At 36.5% G+C, this 17416-nt stretch overlaps 1 protein-coding gene across 1 annotated transcript in view; it reads left to right on the forward strand.

Annotated features, from left to right (window-relative positions):
- The first annotated feature begins 7847 nt into the window (after positions 1–7847).
- The window catches only part of HGSNAT (heparan-alpha-glucosaminide N-acetyltransferase), a 154285-nt gene continuing 144716 nt past the window's right edge, over positions 7848–17416 (forward strand). Inside the window, exon 1 of the mRNA XM_053703202.1 lies at positions 7848–8490. Within this exon, the coding sequence (XP_053559177.1) occupies positions 8385–8490 (106 nt within the window). The 5' untranslated portion in view covers positions 7848–8384. The remainder of the gene's footprint in view (positions 8491–17416) is intronic.

Consider the following 17416-nt stretch of genomic DNA (forward strand, 5'->3'; position numbering starts at 1 on the left):
TTTTCAGGGCTCTTCAGGTTTGGCCTCTGTTGAAGAGAGAACCATTCATTTGTTTTCAGACAGACAATATCACAGCTGTGGCATATGTCAATCATCAGGGTGGGACTCACAGTCCCCAAGTTATAAAAGAAGTATCTCGGATACTTGCTTGGGAATCCAGCTCCTGTCTAATTTCTGCGGTTCATATTCAAGGTATAGACAATTGGGAAGCGGATTATCTCAGCCTTCAGACTTTACATCCGGGAGTGGTCCCTCCATCCGGATGTGTTTTCTCAGATTGTTCAGATGTGGGGTCTTCCAGAAATAGATCTGATGGCTTCTCATCTAAACAACAAACTTCTCAGTTACTTGTCCAGGTCCAGGGATCCTCAGGCGGAAGCTGTGGATGCGTTGACAGTTCCTTGGTGTTACCAACCTGCTTTATTTTCCCACCTCTAGTTCTTCTTCCAAGAGTGATCTCCAAAATCATCATGGAACAATCGTTTGTGTTACTGGTAGCTCCAGCATGGCCTCACAGGTTTTGGTATGCGGATCTTGTTCGAATGTCCAGTTGCCAACCTTGGCCACTTCCATTAAGGCTAGACCTTCTGTCTCAAGGTCCGTTTTTCCATCAGGATCTCAAATCATTAAATTTGAAGGTATGGAAATTGAACGCCTAGTGCTTAGTCATAGAGGTTTCTCTGACCCAGTGATTAATACTATGTTACAGGCTTGTAAATCTGTTTCTAGGAAGATTTATTATCGAGTTTGGAAGACTTATATTTCATGGTGTTCTTCTCATAAATTCTCTTGGCATTCTTTTAGAATTCCTAGAATTTTACAGTTTCTTTGGGATGGTTTGGATAAGGGTGTGTCTGCAAGTGCCTTGAAGGGACAAATCTCTGCTGTTTCTGTTTTATTTCACAGAAAGATTGCTAAGCTTCCTGATATTCACTGTTTTGTACAGGCTTTGGTCACTATAAAGCCTGTCATTAAATCAATCTCTCCTCCTTGGAGTCTTAATTTGGTTTTGAAGGCTTTACAGGCTCCTCCGTTTGAGCCTATGCATTCGCTGGACATTAAATTACTTTCTTGGAAAGTTTTGTTTCTTTTGGCCATCTCTTCTGCTAGAAGAGTTTCTGAATTATCTGCTCTTTCTTGTGAGTCTCCTTTTCTGATTTTTCATCAGGATAAGGCAGTTTTGCGGACTTCATTTAAATTCTTACCTAAGGTTGTGAATTCTAACAACATTAATAGAGAAATTGTTGTCCCTTCCTTGTGTTCTAATCCTAAGAATACTTTGGAGAGATCCTTACATTCTTTGGATGTGGTAAGAGCTTTGAAATATTATGTTGAAGCTACTAAAGATTTCAGGAAGACTTCTAGTCTATTTGTTATCTTTTCTGGTTCTAGGAAAGGTCAGAAGGCTTCTGCCGTTTCCTTGGCATCTTGGTTAAAGCTTTTGATTCATCAAGCTTATTTGGAGTAGGGTCAAGCCCCGCCTCAGAGAGTTACAGCTCATTCTACCAGATCAGTCTCTACTTCGTGGGCTTTTAAGAATGAAGCTTCAGTTGATCAGATTTTTAAAGCAGCAAATTGGTCTTTGCATACATTTAGTAAATGCTACCGTTTTGATGTATTTGCTTCTTTGGAAGCAGTTTTTAGTAGAAAAGTTCTTCAGGCAGCAGTTTCAGTTTGATTCTTCTGCTTATGTTTTAAGTTTTTTTCTTTCATTTATGAGAAAAAAACTTAATTTTTTGGTTGTGGATTTAATTTTTTCAGTGGAAAATGGCTGTTTTTATTTTATCCCTCCCACATCTTGGGTATTGCTATCCCATATGTCACTAGCTCATGGACTGTTGCAAATTACATAAAAGAAAATATAATTTATTTAAGAACTTACCTGTAAATTCATTTCTTTCATATTGGCAAGAGTCCATGATTTTTTTTGTATAAATTATTTCCAAATTCCTTTGTTGATACTTTTTACTCCTTTCTTTATCACCCCCACTACTTGGCTATTTGTTAAACTGAATTGTGGGTGTGGTGAGGGGTGTATTTATAGGCATTTTGAGGTTTGGGAAACTTTGCCCCTCCTGGTAGGATTGTATATCCCATACGTCACTAGCTCATGGATTCTTGCCAATATGAAAGAAATTAATTTATCAGGCAAGTTCTTACATAAATTATGTTTTTATACATTCTCATTAGTTCCCATATTTGACCAAAAAAAAATTTTCCCCCTCAAACAAGTGTTTTCAATTTATCTCAGTAGTGTTATCATAAAAAGTACAGCCAAATAACTTGCATAAATTTAAGGTTAGAAAAGTTACTCCATGTTGTAAATTTTGTGCTTTGCCTAACCAACAGCTAGGATTAAGAGGATAGTCAAGTCAAAATTAAACTTTCATAATTCAGATAGGGGATGCAATTTTAAACAACTTTCCAATTTACTTTTATCATCAAATTTGCTTTGTTTTCTTGGTATTTATTGAAAGCTAAACCTAGGTAGGTTCATATGATAATTTCTAAGCCGTAGAGGGCCACCTCATATTTCAGTGCATTTTGACAGTTTTTCACAGTTAGACAGTTTTTGTGCATCATATAGATAATATTGCGCTCACTCCCGGGGAGTTATTTATGAGTCTGTACTGGTTGGGTAAAATGCATGTCTTTCAAAAGAACTGAGATAAGGGACAGTCTTCAGTGGCTTAGATACAAGGTAATCACAGACGTAAAAAGTATATTAAAGGGACAGTAAACCTACGAAATAATGTTATAGAATTTTGCACATAGTGCAGAATTATATAACATCAGCTTAGCGCCAAGCTTATAAATCAAACTATTGCAAAGATATTAAATTCAAAAAAGCAATTATCCTGACCTCCGCTCCTGGCTCTACTGAGCAGGTCTTAATTTGCATAAGCACATCGTGGGCACGCTGTCTAGTCACAGCCGGCCCGATCACGCCATTAAATTGAATGTAGCCCGCGACCAGAGCGGTAGCATACATATATATATTTAATAGCTGAATTGCCGAGAGTGTATATCATTCAACAGACAAGGAAGATGAAGTACGCTCTCGGCTCATTCAGCTCTTTTCGGAGCCAAATTTCTACTTGTGAAAATGAAACGCACTAAGATCGGGATTTGTACAGATCTTCGTGTGTTGGAATTTCCCAAGAAGAAATCCTGATCCAAACAGAGGCCTTCCGCATTTAGCAGTAAACTAAACTGCTTAATGCTCATGTCTACTATTCAAGGCTCATACTAAATGCTTATAACTTCATTGCCCAGACCTCTCAAAAAAATATATAACAAAGAATCAAAATTGCTTAGCTATTTGAGACGAGCCCCATAAAAATGTGTAACAAAGGCTACTTTATAATACAATTTTAAACCACTTTCTTATTTACTTCTTTTATCAAAATGTTCTTTGTTTTCTTGTTATCCTTTGTTGAAAAGCAGGAAGGTGAAGTTCAGGCGCGTGCACGTGTCTGCACTACTATATGGCAACAGTTTTTCAACAACGTTATACATAAGCAAGAACACTAGATGGCAGCACTATTTCCTGTCGTAGTTCTCACAACATGTGCATGCTACTTATCTAGATTTATCTCCAACAAAGAATAACAGCAGACATAAGGAAAATGTAATGATATTAAAAAGAAAACAAAAGGTGTGTCACCTTGACTCCTTTTTGTGTGAGTGCATGTTGGGTTACTTGGGTACAATATGTCTGACCAGCCCAGTGGGTATATATATATATTAAAGGGACGGTAAAGTAAAAATGTTTACTTTCTTGATTCGAATAAAGCATGACATTTTAAACTACTTTCCAATTTCTAATATCAAATTTGCTTCAGTTTCTTTGTATCTTTTATTGAAGAGTAAAACTAAGTAGGCTCATTAGAGCTCAGGAGTGTGCATGTGTCTTTAGTACTCTGTGGCAGCAGTGTTTTGCATTATTATTTGTAGCTTTGTTATACAATGTTGCAAAACACTGCTGCCATAAAGTACTAAAGACACGTGCACACTCTTTAGCTCTTATGAGCCTACCTAGTTTTATTCTTCAATAAAAGATACCAAGAGAACAAAGTAAATTTGATAACCGTTGTAAATTGAAAAGTTACTCGATACGAATCATGAAAGTTTAATTTTGACTTTATTGTCCCTTTAATCCCTGCTCTTTATTCAGTCTACGTATCTCCCCTATTCAATATCTGATTTCCTCTTTTATCCCTCCGTGTATATTAGTATTATTTTGTTGAAGGAGCAGCCATGCCTTACTGGGAGCTAGCTGAACACACCAGGTGAGCCAATGACAAGAGGTATATATGGGCAGCCCCCAATCACCAGTTATCTTTCAGTAGTGCATTGCATCTCCTGAGCCTGCCTGGGTATTCTTTTCAACAAATGTACCAAGAGAACAAAGCAAATTAGATAATAGAAGTAAATTGGAAAGTTGTTTAAAATTATATGCTCCATCTAAATCATGAAAGAAAGCTTTTGTGTTTCATATCTCTTTGACAGGCTATATACTTCCCTTCTCTGTAAGGCAGAACTTTCCAAACTTTTCATGTTGGTGACACAGTAATTCAGTTGTACTAGCAAACAGGAGGTTAAACTAACTTGTTTTAAGAGATACAGACACATACATGAATTCTATAATAATGAAATGTATTTACACGTAACAGTATGTATGTGCAGGAATTACATTTTTTTTTTTTTAATAACACCAATCACTACTTACCACTTTAATGAGGTTAATGGGATGAACACAGTTTCTGAATATTTGGTGGAATATTAGATAAAGACACTCGCATTTCATCATCAAGCATTTTTAAGCTTCCACTTCCTATCCATATATCAGGAGCAGCAATGCACTACTGGTAAGCTAGCTTCTGACTGCTAGCTGCACATGCATGCCTTTTGTCATTGGCTCGTCCGGTATGGTCAGCTAGCTCCCAGTAGTGCATTACTGCCTTCAACAAAAGATACCAAAGAAAATGAAAGCAAAATTAATAACAAGTAAATTTGAAAGTTGTTTTAAAATTATATATTCTATCTGAATCATGAAAGAAAAAATTGGGGTTCATGTCCCTCTAAAATGGCACACAGCTTTAAATAAACCATTATCTTCAAATAAGCTTAAACTGTTAAATGTGACATTCCCTGTTAGACACAAGATATGTTTCCTGTATAACTATTGCTACTGGCAGTGGGAATGAAAGTTACGTATTATGCCGTCTTAGCTGTTTCTTGTGATTTATAGACGTCAGCTTCTTACTTATGTCAGTTATGTGTTAAAGAAGAAGCAATGTATCCTTCCACTCCAGTCAGTGCCAGATCAGGATAAATGCACCACATTATTCAAAGGACAATTCAACCAATTTTTCTTATGTTCTGTCCTGTGGCTGCCCATATTTCCCTCTCCCCAAGAGGTGCAAGCGAACAAATCTGCCCAAAACGCCAAAAGCTTCGAAGAAGAGCAATTGAATGAATCCCTTCAATAGATTACAAAGTATTAGTGATAGGATGAACATTGAAGGGCGACAGTTACTTAATAAAGTCTATGGGGCCGATTTACCAACAGTTGGACGGACATGATCCGCCCGACATAGCTGTCGGCATTTAACATCGCTGTCGGCATTTAACATTGCACAAGCAGTTCTGGTGAACTGCTTTTGCAATGCCGCCCCTGCAGATTCGCAGGGGGTGTCAATCAACCCGATCGTATCTGATCGGGTTGATTGCTGTCCGCCGCCTCAGAGGTGGCGTACGAGTTAGGAGCAGCGATTTTAAGACCGCTGCTTCTTAACTACTGTTTCCGGCGAGCCTGAAGGCTCATGCGGAAACAGGTACATTAAGGGCCATTATTATCCAATAATACCATACCAATAGATTTAAACATTGTGTACCGCTCTAAAGTAAAGGATAATAATCATAAGACAAAGGAATGGAAATGACAACAGAATTGTTTAAGATTGTTCCGTCTGACTCTGAGAACTTTCTTAGAATTTTAAATTAAATTTCAAGCCATTTTAGGAATCAAACAGCTGCCAGTACTCCCACATAATTATAAACATACATAGAGTAAAAATGCCACTCACAATCTTAGACCTGCTGTGCTTAAACCTTGGAAAGGTGGACCGCTGTGGAGTCTGCAAAAAAAACAAAACACTTTCACTTCTGTGTTTAAGTTGCCGCCCACAGAGCTCTGCAAGTCTGACTGACTACTGCCCGTGCTGCAAACACACAGCTGTCCCACTCACTGACTACACGTTCAGTCACGAGCCGATTGAGGAGACTCCACTCACAATCTTATACCTGCTGCACCTAAAACTTTGAAAATATGGACCGCTGTGGAGTCTGCAAAAAAAACAAACCACTTTAACTTCTGACTTCAGCTCAGTGTTTAAGCTGCCGCCCTCAGAGCTCTGCGAGTCTGACTGACTACAGCCTGCGCTGCAAACACACTGCTGTCCCACTCACTAACTACACATGCAGTTTACGAGCCAATTGAGAGTCTACACGTGCAATCAGGAGCCAATGTGCTGCCAAAACTGCCAATGGGAATAGTTTCAGTTCTGGCTGAGCTGCTCCAATAGGTTAAGATGATCTGTGACCCACTAGTATCAACCACGTGATATGCGTAGCAGGCAGGCGGAAAGTCGGAAACCAAAAAAAAAAATTTGAAAATTAAAAAAAGTTTGTGCTGGGGCCCTCTGACCTCCGGGGCCCGGTCGCACAACACACCTACACACTGCCGCCGAGCCGACACACTAATGTGTTGCGGCACACAACGTGGAAAGCACTGCCATATAGTGTTTAAGACAACTGCACACTACATACCTAGGTATGCTGTTCACTAAAGAACACCATGAGAATTAAGAAGTAAATTTGAAACTTCTTCCAGTGTGACACATAATCAATACATAATTTAGCCTTTTTCTTTAAAGGGATATGTAACTCAAAAATGTTGTGATTTAAATAGATCATACAATTTAAAACAACTTTCCACTTATTATATTATTATCTAATTTGCTTAGTTCTCTTGGTATCCTTTGTTGATAAACATACCTAAATAAGCCCATGAGCTGGGAGCTAGCTGCTGATTGGTGGTTGCACCTTATCACTGGCTTACTGATGTGTTCAGCTAGCTCACAGTAGTGCATTGCTGCTCTTTCAACAAAGGATACCAAGAGTGAACCAAAATTGAAAATGGAAAAGTTGTTTTAAAAAAAAAATGCTGAAGTAGCTTTTTAATGCACTTTGTAGAGTGTTTTGCAATAGTATGTTATGTCTAACTACTGAATTTAATGTAGCCCCTGAGGATAAACTATGGACAGCCCTGATATTATCAACATGCAAAGATGGGCTGGTTCTATGTGATAAACCTTTATATATTTACATGTGTTATTTGCCTTAAAAAAAAAGAACCTACAGTTCATAAATGCATTTATCAACAGAGCAGTACCAGCCTGTTTTGCTATGGACTTCCCATGTAAATTTCATGACATTAGATTTGCTTATAGACAGACAGACAGCAAAAACGTGTTAGTTTGTATTTTATTTAAGGTTGTTTATGGGTTCCCTTCATCCCCAAATTCCAGAATAATGATCATGCATTACAATGTACATATTGATCAGTGACATAAATCTAAACTCAATGTAATAATACAAAAGCGCATACAATATTTTTATTACTGCTACTTACTAGTAATATTGTTATTTCATAAACTATTACACTTCCAACACAAGAGGTGATGATGTCATTTGCTCTGCACTGATTGGCAGTTCTTGTACCCCTCCCATGGCCTGTCTGGGCGGCTATTGGTTGCTCTATACAGAGGAGGAGCCCCTTTTACTGCAACAAGCCAGAGCTGGTCCTGTGACTGACTGTAAGGGAGGAGAGGTATAAGCAGGGATATAAGGGTGCTGATAATATGCTTCATAGGGAATAAGCCTTGTATTTAATTAATGGCAATACAGCAGATAACTGTACAGATATTTCAAAACAAGAATTGAATGTAATAGAAAATAAAACAAAAGTATAAACTTCAAGTGCAATGGTAGGTAGTGTGGAACAACATATACAAAACTCAAGGTTGTGGAAGGCACCATTACAATATAGGGGAGCGGTAAACAGTGTAACAGGGAGATAAGGCAGAGAGTGAACCATTTATAAGGAGCTGGTATAGAGGAACTGCTATGAGCAAGGAGCTTATATAAAAATAAAAAAGGAAAACAAACACGAGGAAAAGTAGAGCTGGCAAGTGAGTTACTAGTTACAGAAAAGCCCTGGAAAGCAGAGAGGAAGTAAGAAAACGGAGGGGGAGGAGAAAGAAGAGGTGGAAAACACCCAGCATACCAGTGCAGAGGAGATCAGCGCTGTAAGGAAGATGGGGTCAGTGTCTCCCACCTGCGCATCCTCCTGCTGCTTCTTCATAGTATCAGCCCTGAGCCTTGTCCTGCTGGTCAGCTGCACTAGCAGCCGGGATGTACACGGTAAGTGGCACAACACTGCTTTGTACCGCTGACTAAACGGCATAAGTGGTCTTATATATTGAGATGAGGGGTCACATTGACAAATGACAGCTAAATGCTTTACTTGTTTTGTATATAAGTTAACATGTACTAGTTTGTTTGACTTGATACTTCATTTTGTTATTTATTCACTTAGTTGTTTTTTTTACCTTCTTTGCTATTAATGTATTTTGATTATTTTTTTTTTTTAAATATAGTTATTAAATCTAAAATATTGCAAATATTTTCTTTAAAGCTATTGCAAGAAATAAAGCCAATAGCTATAGCTGTGGCACCCTGGCTTTTGGGATTTGTCAAGGTTTTCCCCATTCTCTACCCTGGAATATGAGTGCCTGCTTTTTACTTCAGTAACACAGATCTTTTATACCAGGTATCCAGTTCTCTTTGACCCCAATTTTAACCACATACTTAATAAAGTTAAAGGGACAGTAAAGTTATGATTCAGACAGAGCATGCCATTTTAAACTACTGATATTATCAAATTAGCTTCTTTTTTCTTTTGGTATCCTTTGTTGAAGAATAAAGCTAGGTAGGCTGATAGGAGCTTAGGAGCGTTGCTACTATGTTGCTATAAACATTGCAAACACTGTTGCTAGATGGCTTATGGCACCTTATTTTCCTAGAATAACTCTTTTAACAAAGGATACCAAGAAGATAGAAGTAAAGTGTAAACCTGTTTTAAATTGCATGATTTTATTTATGCACAATTCATCATATAATGTTGTCTCTGTACCCCTTTAAATCTGCTGTTTAAGTTCATGAGTACTAGTGCATGTAAATTAATGAGTAATTATATTAATCAATCTCTGATTTCCTCAAGCATTAAACAGTGCAGTGTGATTGGGATGTGTTGTAAATGGTAATGTATATTTAATGTCAATGTTTAATTGATTTTCTCTGTTCATTCCCTTTTTTTTTTTTTTTTTTTTTTTCTCATTGTTGCTCCAAGGTTTTGTAGCAAAACGTGACTCTTGTTTTGATTATTTTGGTGAAGCGGTAAAAAAAATAAGGAAAATTCACTTTTTTTTTTTTTTTTTAAGCTTTATTTTAATTAAATTAAACTTTTTTATGATTCTGATAGAACATACAAATTAAACAACTTTCAAATTTACTTCTGTTGTCTATTTGGTTTCTTCACTCTATTCTTTGTTAAAAGAAAACCCAGATAAGCTTAGGAGCTGCAGTATAATACTAAGACCTAGCTGCTGATAGGTGGCTGCGCATATATGCCTCTTGTCATTGGCTTACTTCATAAGGCCCCAGTAAATTGTAAAGTGAATGAAGCAAATTTGATAATGGAAGTAAATTGGAAAGTTTTATGTTCCATTAAAGGGACATTAAACCCAAAAACATTTCTTTCATTATTCAGAAAGAGAATACAATTTTTAAAAAGTTTCTAATTTACTTATATTATCAAAAATGTTTCATTCTCATGTTATTCTTTGTTAAAGAGATACCTAGGTAGGTAGCGTGCACATGCCTGAAGCACTACATGACAGGAAATAGTGCTGCCATCTAGTGCTCCTGCTAATGTATAACATTGTTGCAAAACTGCTGCTATATAGTGCTGCAGACACGTGCACACTCTTGAGCTTACATTTCTGCTTTTCAAATAAGGATAACAAGAAAACGAAGAAAATATGATAATAGAAGTAAATTATAAAGTTGTTTAAAATTTTATGTTCTATCTAAATCATGAAAGAAAAAAATTGGGTTTTACGTCCCTTTAAGTATATCATAAAGCATGAAAAATAAACGTGCTATCTGAATCTTGAAACTTTAATTTTCACTTTACTGTCCATTTAAACAGTCTCTGAAGTTAAAGGGACATGAAACTCAACATTTGTCTTTCATTATTCAGATAGAACAAACATTTTTAACAACTTTCAGTTTACTTTTATTGTCAATTTTCTGCCATTCTCTTGCTATCCTTTGTTGAAGTAGGAGCAATGCACTACTGGGAACTAGCTGAACACTTCAGTACTAATGACAAGAGGCATATATGTGCAGCCACCAATCAACAGCTAGCTCCTTAGCCTACCTAGGTATGTTTTTTAGTAAAGGATACGAAGAGAACTAAGCAAATTAGATAAAAGAAGTCAATTGGAAAGTTGTTTCAAATTATATGCTCTGTCTGAATCACAAAGGCAACATTTTGGGATTCATGTCGCTTTAAAAATGATCCACAATAGACTTGTTGGCCTTTATTTTATTTGTTTTGTACCCTTGGTATCCTTTATTGAAATGGATACCTAAGTAGGCTCAGGAGTTGCTGATTGGCGGCTGCACATATATGCATCATGTTATTGGCTTACACAATGTGTCAGTTAGCTCCCAGTCAGCTGCTTCTTCAACAAAGGAACCAAGAGAATGAAGCTATTTAGAGAACTAAAGTAAATTGAAAAGCTGTTTAAAATTGTATTCTCCAGCGGAATCATGAAAGAATTTTTTTTTTTTATCCTTTTAAGCAGTATGTGAAAACTACTAAATTACTTCTGCGTGTATCCTTTCCCAGTATGGAAACCAATTTATTTTTTATTCAGCTGTATAATTAAAGGGCCACTAAACCCAAAATCTTTCTTTCATGATTCAGATAGAGAATAGAAATTTAAACAACATTACAATTTACTTCCATAATTTATTTTGCTTCATTTTTTAAATATCCTTATTTGAAGAAAAAGCAATGCACATGGTGAGCCAATCACATGATGCTCTATGTGCAGCAACCAATCAGCAGCTAGTGAGCATATCTAGATATGCTTTTCATCAAAGCATGTCAAGAAATAAAACAAATTAGATAATATAAGTAAATTAGAAAGATGTTTAACATTGCATTCTCTTTCTAAATCATAAAAGAAAAAATGTGGGTGGCATGTCCCTTTAATTGTATTGTAAAGTATTTGTATGTCTGTGGATATTTTTGTGATACTCTGACAGGGTGTATTTGACTTAAATCAAACAGATTTAAAGGGACACTGAACCCCAAAAAAATTCTTTTGTGATTCAGATAGAGCATGACATTTAAGCAACTTTCTAATTAGTCCTATTATCAATTTTTCTTCATTCTCTTGGTATCTTTATTTGAAATGCAAGAATGTAAGTTTAGATGCCGGACCATTTTTGGTGAACAACCTGGGTTGTCCTTGCTGATGTTGGATAAATTCATCCACCAATAAAAAAGTACTGTCCAGAGTTCTGAACCAAGAAAAAAGCTTAGATGCCTTCAATTTCAAATAAAGATAGCAAGAGAACAAATAAATATTGATAATAGGAGTAAATGAGAAATTTGCTTAAAATTGCATGCTCTATATGAATCACAAAATAAATTATTTGGGTTCAGTGTCCCTTTAAATCCTAATTATACATTTTTAAACAACTTTCTAATTTACTTCTGCTATCAATTTTGTTTCATTCTCTTGGTATCTTTTATTGAAGAAGCAGCAATGTACTTCTGGGAGCTAGCTGTAAACATTTGTAAGCCAATAAAAATGGGCATAAAAGTTCAGCCACCAATCGGCAGCAAGCTCCTGAGCCTATCTAGACATGCTTTTCAACAAAGGATACCAAGAGAATGAAGGAAAATAGATCATAGGAGTAAACTGGAAAGTTGTTTAAAATTGTATGCTTTATCTGAATAATGAAAGAAAAAACATTTCGGGTTTCATGTCTTTAAATCACTAGTCAGTAAGACTCAATTTAAATTATGGCTTTCTTTATAAAGGTTTCATTTTAGAATAAAACTTTTCAGATTATTTTTCTTTTTATATCAGAAAAATGTAGTCTCATACCATTAGAAATACATAGGCAATAATGAGCTATCTCCATTTTAATAGGTTAATTATTCATATTTGATCAACTTTTCAGTTGTACTTATTAGGAGAAAAATAGTCATAACCTTAACCCCTTAACAGCCGGACTTATATGTCTACATTGGAAACAAATAAGTAAAAAATTTAAATCACCTCGATCGTTGATGCAATCGCGTGATTTCAATGATGGGATCATGTCTGGGGGAGTTCTTATGACCACTAGGCACACCCTCCACCTGTGATCCCAATCGGGAAGCGCCTTTTGGCTGTACTAAAGAACATCCTAAGGGCATTAAGGGTTAATAATAACAATGTAATAGTTTTATTTTACTAAAACAAAAACATTATAGGTTTTACTTTCATTTTTACTGCTTGCTCCTCCCTCCTCACACTTAGGTCCTTGTGCAGATCTATTCCAACCCTAAACAATTTTCTTGAAATGTAGTAAGAGGTTATAAACTTTCATGATTCAGATAGAACGTTCAATTTTAAACAGTTTTCCAATGTGCTTCTATTATCTAATTTGCTTTGTTATCCTTTGTTGAAAAGCATACCTAGGTATGCTCATGAGCAGCAATACACTCTTGGAAGTTAGCTGCTGATTGGTGGCTTTACGTATATATCTCTTGTCATTGACTCACCCAATTTGTTCAGCAAACTCCCAGTAGTGCATTGCTGCTCCTTTAACAAAGGATATCAAGAAAATAAAGCAAAGTTGATAATGGAATTTCATTAGAAAGTTGTTTAAAACTGTATTCTCTACCTGAATCGCAAAATAAACTATTTGAATTTCAGTGATTTATTGTGTAAGCACTATCATAATTAATAATGTTGATTTTGTTTTTCTTTAGAGTCCTCCACTCCTTTAAAGGAACAGTAAACATTTAAAGGGACACTCAAATCAAAATAAATTTCATGATTCAGAAAGAGCACACAATTTTAAGAATCTTTCCAAATTACTTCCATTATCAAATTTTGCACAATCTTTTTTATACAAACTTTTTGAGGCATCCGCTCCTATTGAGCATGTGCACAAGCTCACAGATATACGTATACTAGTGTGATTGGTTGATGTCTGTCATATGATGCAGGGGGCTGGCAAATGGGTGAAAGAAAGAAATTTGCCAGAAATTTTGTTTACTGCTTTGTGAAACTCAAGTAAGTGTTGTTGCATTATCTTTGTATTATGCACATATTAATTATTCAATGCTACTGTATTTAGTGCTCCTTTAAAGACTTAAATAAAAAATGTTTCATTATGTGCTGTAAAACCAATCTGCAATATGCATTTTATTATTTATTTTGCCCACTTTTTTGTAATTTAAAGGGACACTGAACCCAATTTTTTTCTTTTTCTGGGTTCAGAAAGAGCATGCAATTTTAAGCAACTTTTTAATTTACTCCTAATATCAATTTTCTCTCCGTTCTCTTGCTATCTTTATTTGAAAAGAAGGCACCTAAGCTTTTTTTTTTTTTATTCAGAACTCTGGACAGCAGTTTTTTATTGGTGGATGAATTTATCCACCAAATACAAGGACAACCCAGGTTGTTCACCAAAAATGGGCCGGCAGCTAAACTTACATTCTTGCATTTCAAATTAAGATACCAAGAGAATGAAGAAAATTTGATAATAGGAGTAAAAAGAAAGTTGCTTAAAATTTCATGCTCTATCTGAATCACGAAAAAAATTTTTGGGTTCAGGTCCCTTTAAGTCTGAAAATGAAACGTTTTCTAACCTCTCACACACATGTCCCACTTTGGCTCCAGCAGAGATAAATAGATAGGGGACTGCAAAACATTAGCTATTTTCTTAAAATAAAGACACTGGCAATTATTGTCTACTCCAGTAATAATCCTGATAGGCTCCTCCCAATGAGGTGAGTGGATTTTGGGTATTGAAAAACATTTGCAGCAAACAAGGTCTTATTGCATTCAAAACATTTTCAAACTCACCCACTATGTTAATGTTTTGCAAAGCTGCAGAAAATCTTATCAATACAATAATATGTACGTTTCTATGCAAGTAATAAAACAAATAAAGCCATTTTATGTTATATATTTTCACAAATAGCGCTCTTACATTGGTTTTAAAATCAAATAACAAGGAAATAATATACAGGTGACTGTTTATTGAAACAATCATTGTCAGAAGAGGCAGAGATTAAATCAATACACACTTGACCTGGAGGAATGTTCTCTTTGTTTAACATAGATGAAATGCTACTTTGAATAAAATAACTATTGATTAAAGCAAGGTTCTAGACATTGACAATAAGTTATCGACAGTTATAGGGACACTGAACCCTCATGTTTTCTTTCATGATTCAGATAGAGCATGACATTTTAAGCAACTTTCTAATTTACTCCTAAATGTAGCCACCAATTAGCAAGTGCTACCCAGGTTCTGAACCAAAAATGGGCCGTCTTTTAAGCTTACATTTTTGCTTTTTTAAATAAATATACCAAGAAAATGAAGAAAAATTGATATAGGAGTACATTAGAAAGTTGCCTAAAATTGCATGCTCTGTCTGAATCTCAAGTTTAATTTGGACTATCCCTTTTAAGAACATGAAACACAAACATTTTTCTTTAACCCCTTAATGACCACAGCACTTTTCCATTTTCTGTCCGTTTGGGACCAAGGCTATTTTTACATTTTTGGCGGTGTTTTTGTTTAGCTGTAATTTTCCTCTTACTACTCATTTACTGTACCCACACATTATTATACCGTTTTTCTCGCCACTAAAATGGACTTTCTAAAGATACCATTATTTTCATCATATCTTATAATTTACTATAAAAAAAATTATAAAATATGAGGAAAAATGGAAAAAAACACACTTTTTCTAACTTTGACCCCCAAAATCTGTTACATATCTACAACCACCAAAAACACCCATGCTAAATAGTTTCTAAATTTTGTCCTGAGTTTAGAAATACCCAATGTTTACATGTTCTTGCTTTTTTTGCAAAGTTATAGGGCCATAAATACAAGTAGCACTTTGCTATTTCCAAACCACTTCTTTCCAAATTAGCGCTAGTTACATTAGAACACTGATATCTTTCAGGAATCCCTGAATATCCCTTGACATGCATATATTTTTTTTTTTTAGTAGACATCCCAAAGTATTGATCTAGGCCAATTTTGGTATATCATACCACCATTTCACCGCCAAATGCGATCAAATACAAAACATTGTTCACTTTTTCACAAATTTTTTCACAAACTTTCGGTTTCTCACTGAAATTATTTACAAACAACTTGTGCAATTATGGCATAAATGGTTGTAAATTCTTCTCTGGGATCCCCTTTGTTCAGAAATAGCAGACATATATGGCTTTGGCGTTGCTTTTTGGTAATTAGAAGGCGCTAAATGCCACTGCGCACCACAAGGGTATATGCCCAGCAGTTAAGGGGTTAATTAGGGAGCTTTTAGGGAGCTTGTAGGGTTAATTTTACTTTAGTGTAGTGTAGTAGACAACCCCAAGTATTGATATAGGCACATTTTGGTATATTTCATGCCACCATTTCACCGCCAAATGCGATCAAATTAAAAAAAAAAAAGTTAAATTTTTCACTATTTTAGGTTTCTCACTGAAATAATTTACTAACAGCTTGTGCAATTATGGCACAAATGGTTGTAAATGCTTGTCTGGGATCCCCTTTGTTCAGAAATAGCAGACATATAATGACTTTGGCGTTGATTTCTGGTAATTAGTAAGGCCGTTAAATCCTGCTGCGCCTCACACGTGTATTTTTGGCTAGCAGTGAGGGGTTAATTAGGAGTTTGTAGGGAGCTTGCAGGGTTAATTTTAGCTTTAGTGTAGAGATCAGCCTCCCACCTGACACATCCCACCCCCTGATCCCTCCCAAACAGCTCCCTTCCCTCCCCCACCCCACAATTGTCCCCCGCCATCTTAAGTACTGGCAGAAAGTCTGCCAGTACTAAAATAAGTTTTGTTTTTTTATAGCATATTTGCATATGCTACTGTGTAGGATCCCCCCCCCAAAACCGCTCTCTACACCCCTCCCCTCTGCCTTATTGGGGGCCACTTGGGTACTGGCAGCTGTCTGCCAGTACCCAGTTTGCAAAAAAAAGTTTTTTTTTTTTTTTTATTTTTTTTTTTTTTCTGTAGTGTAGCTTCCCCCCCCCCCACACAGACACAACCCCCACCTTGCTGATCGTTTTTTTTTTTTTTACTTTAGACATTTTTAACATTTTTTATTATAGCATTTTCTGTAGCGTAAGCGGTTCCCACCCGCTCCCGCCCCCGCCCTCCCCGTGCGCGCGCTGGCCATCCCCGCCCACGATCCCGCCCCCCTCCACATCACTAGGGCCATTGATGGCCGCCACCCGCCTCCCGGTCCGGCTCCCACCCACCAATGCAGTGAGCCACCGATCTCCGGTGCAGAGAGGGCCACAGAGTGGCTCTCTCTGCACTGGATGGCTTAAAAAGTTTATTGCAGGATGCCTCCATATCGAGGCATCACTGCAATAACCGGAAAGCAGCTGGAAGCGAGCAGGATCGCTTCCAGCTGCTTTCCACACCGAGGACGTGCAGGGTACATCCTCAGGCGTTAACTGCCTTTTTTTTTGAGGACGTACCCTGCACGTCCTCAGTCGTTAAGGGGTTAATGATTAAGACAGCATACATTTAAAAAAAAAATAAAAAAAAAAATCCACTTTTACTTCTATTATCAAATATGTCATTTTAAGTCCCTTTAAGTTACCTTTAAAATATTTATTTTGTATGTAGTTCTTTTGCAATGCAGTGACTATTTCTTTCATGTAATTGGCAAGAGTCCATGAGCTAGTGACGTATGGGATATACAATCCTACCAGGAGGGGCAAAATTTCCCAAATCTCAAAATGCCTATAAATATACCCCTCACCACACCCACAATTCAGTTTTACAAACTTTGCCTCCTATGGAGGTGGTGAAGTAAGTTTGTGCTTGATTTTCTTCTATGATAAGCGATTCTCAGCATTTTGAAGGCCGATTCCTCTGAGTACAGTAAATGTCAGAGGGATGTGAAGGGAGTATCACCTATTGAATTCTATGGTTTTCCTCGCAGG

This window comes from Bombina bombina, chromosome 2 (assembly GCF_027579735.1).
Source record: "Bombina bombina isolate aBomBom1 chromosome 2, aBomBom1.pri, whole genome shotgun sequence".
Lineage (NCBI taxonomy): Eukaryota > Metazoa > Chordata > Amphibia > Anura > Bombinatoridae > Bombina > Bombina bombina.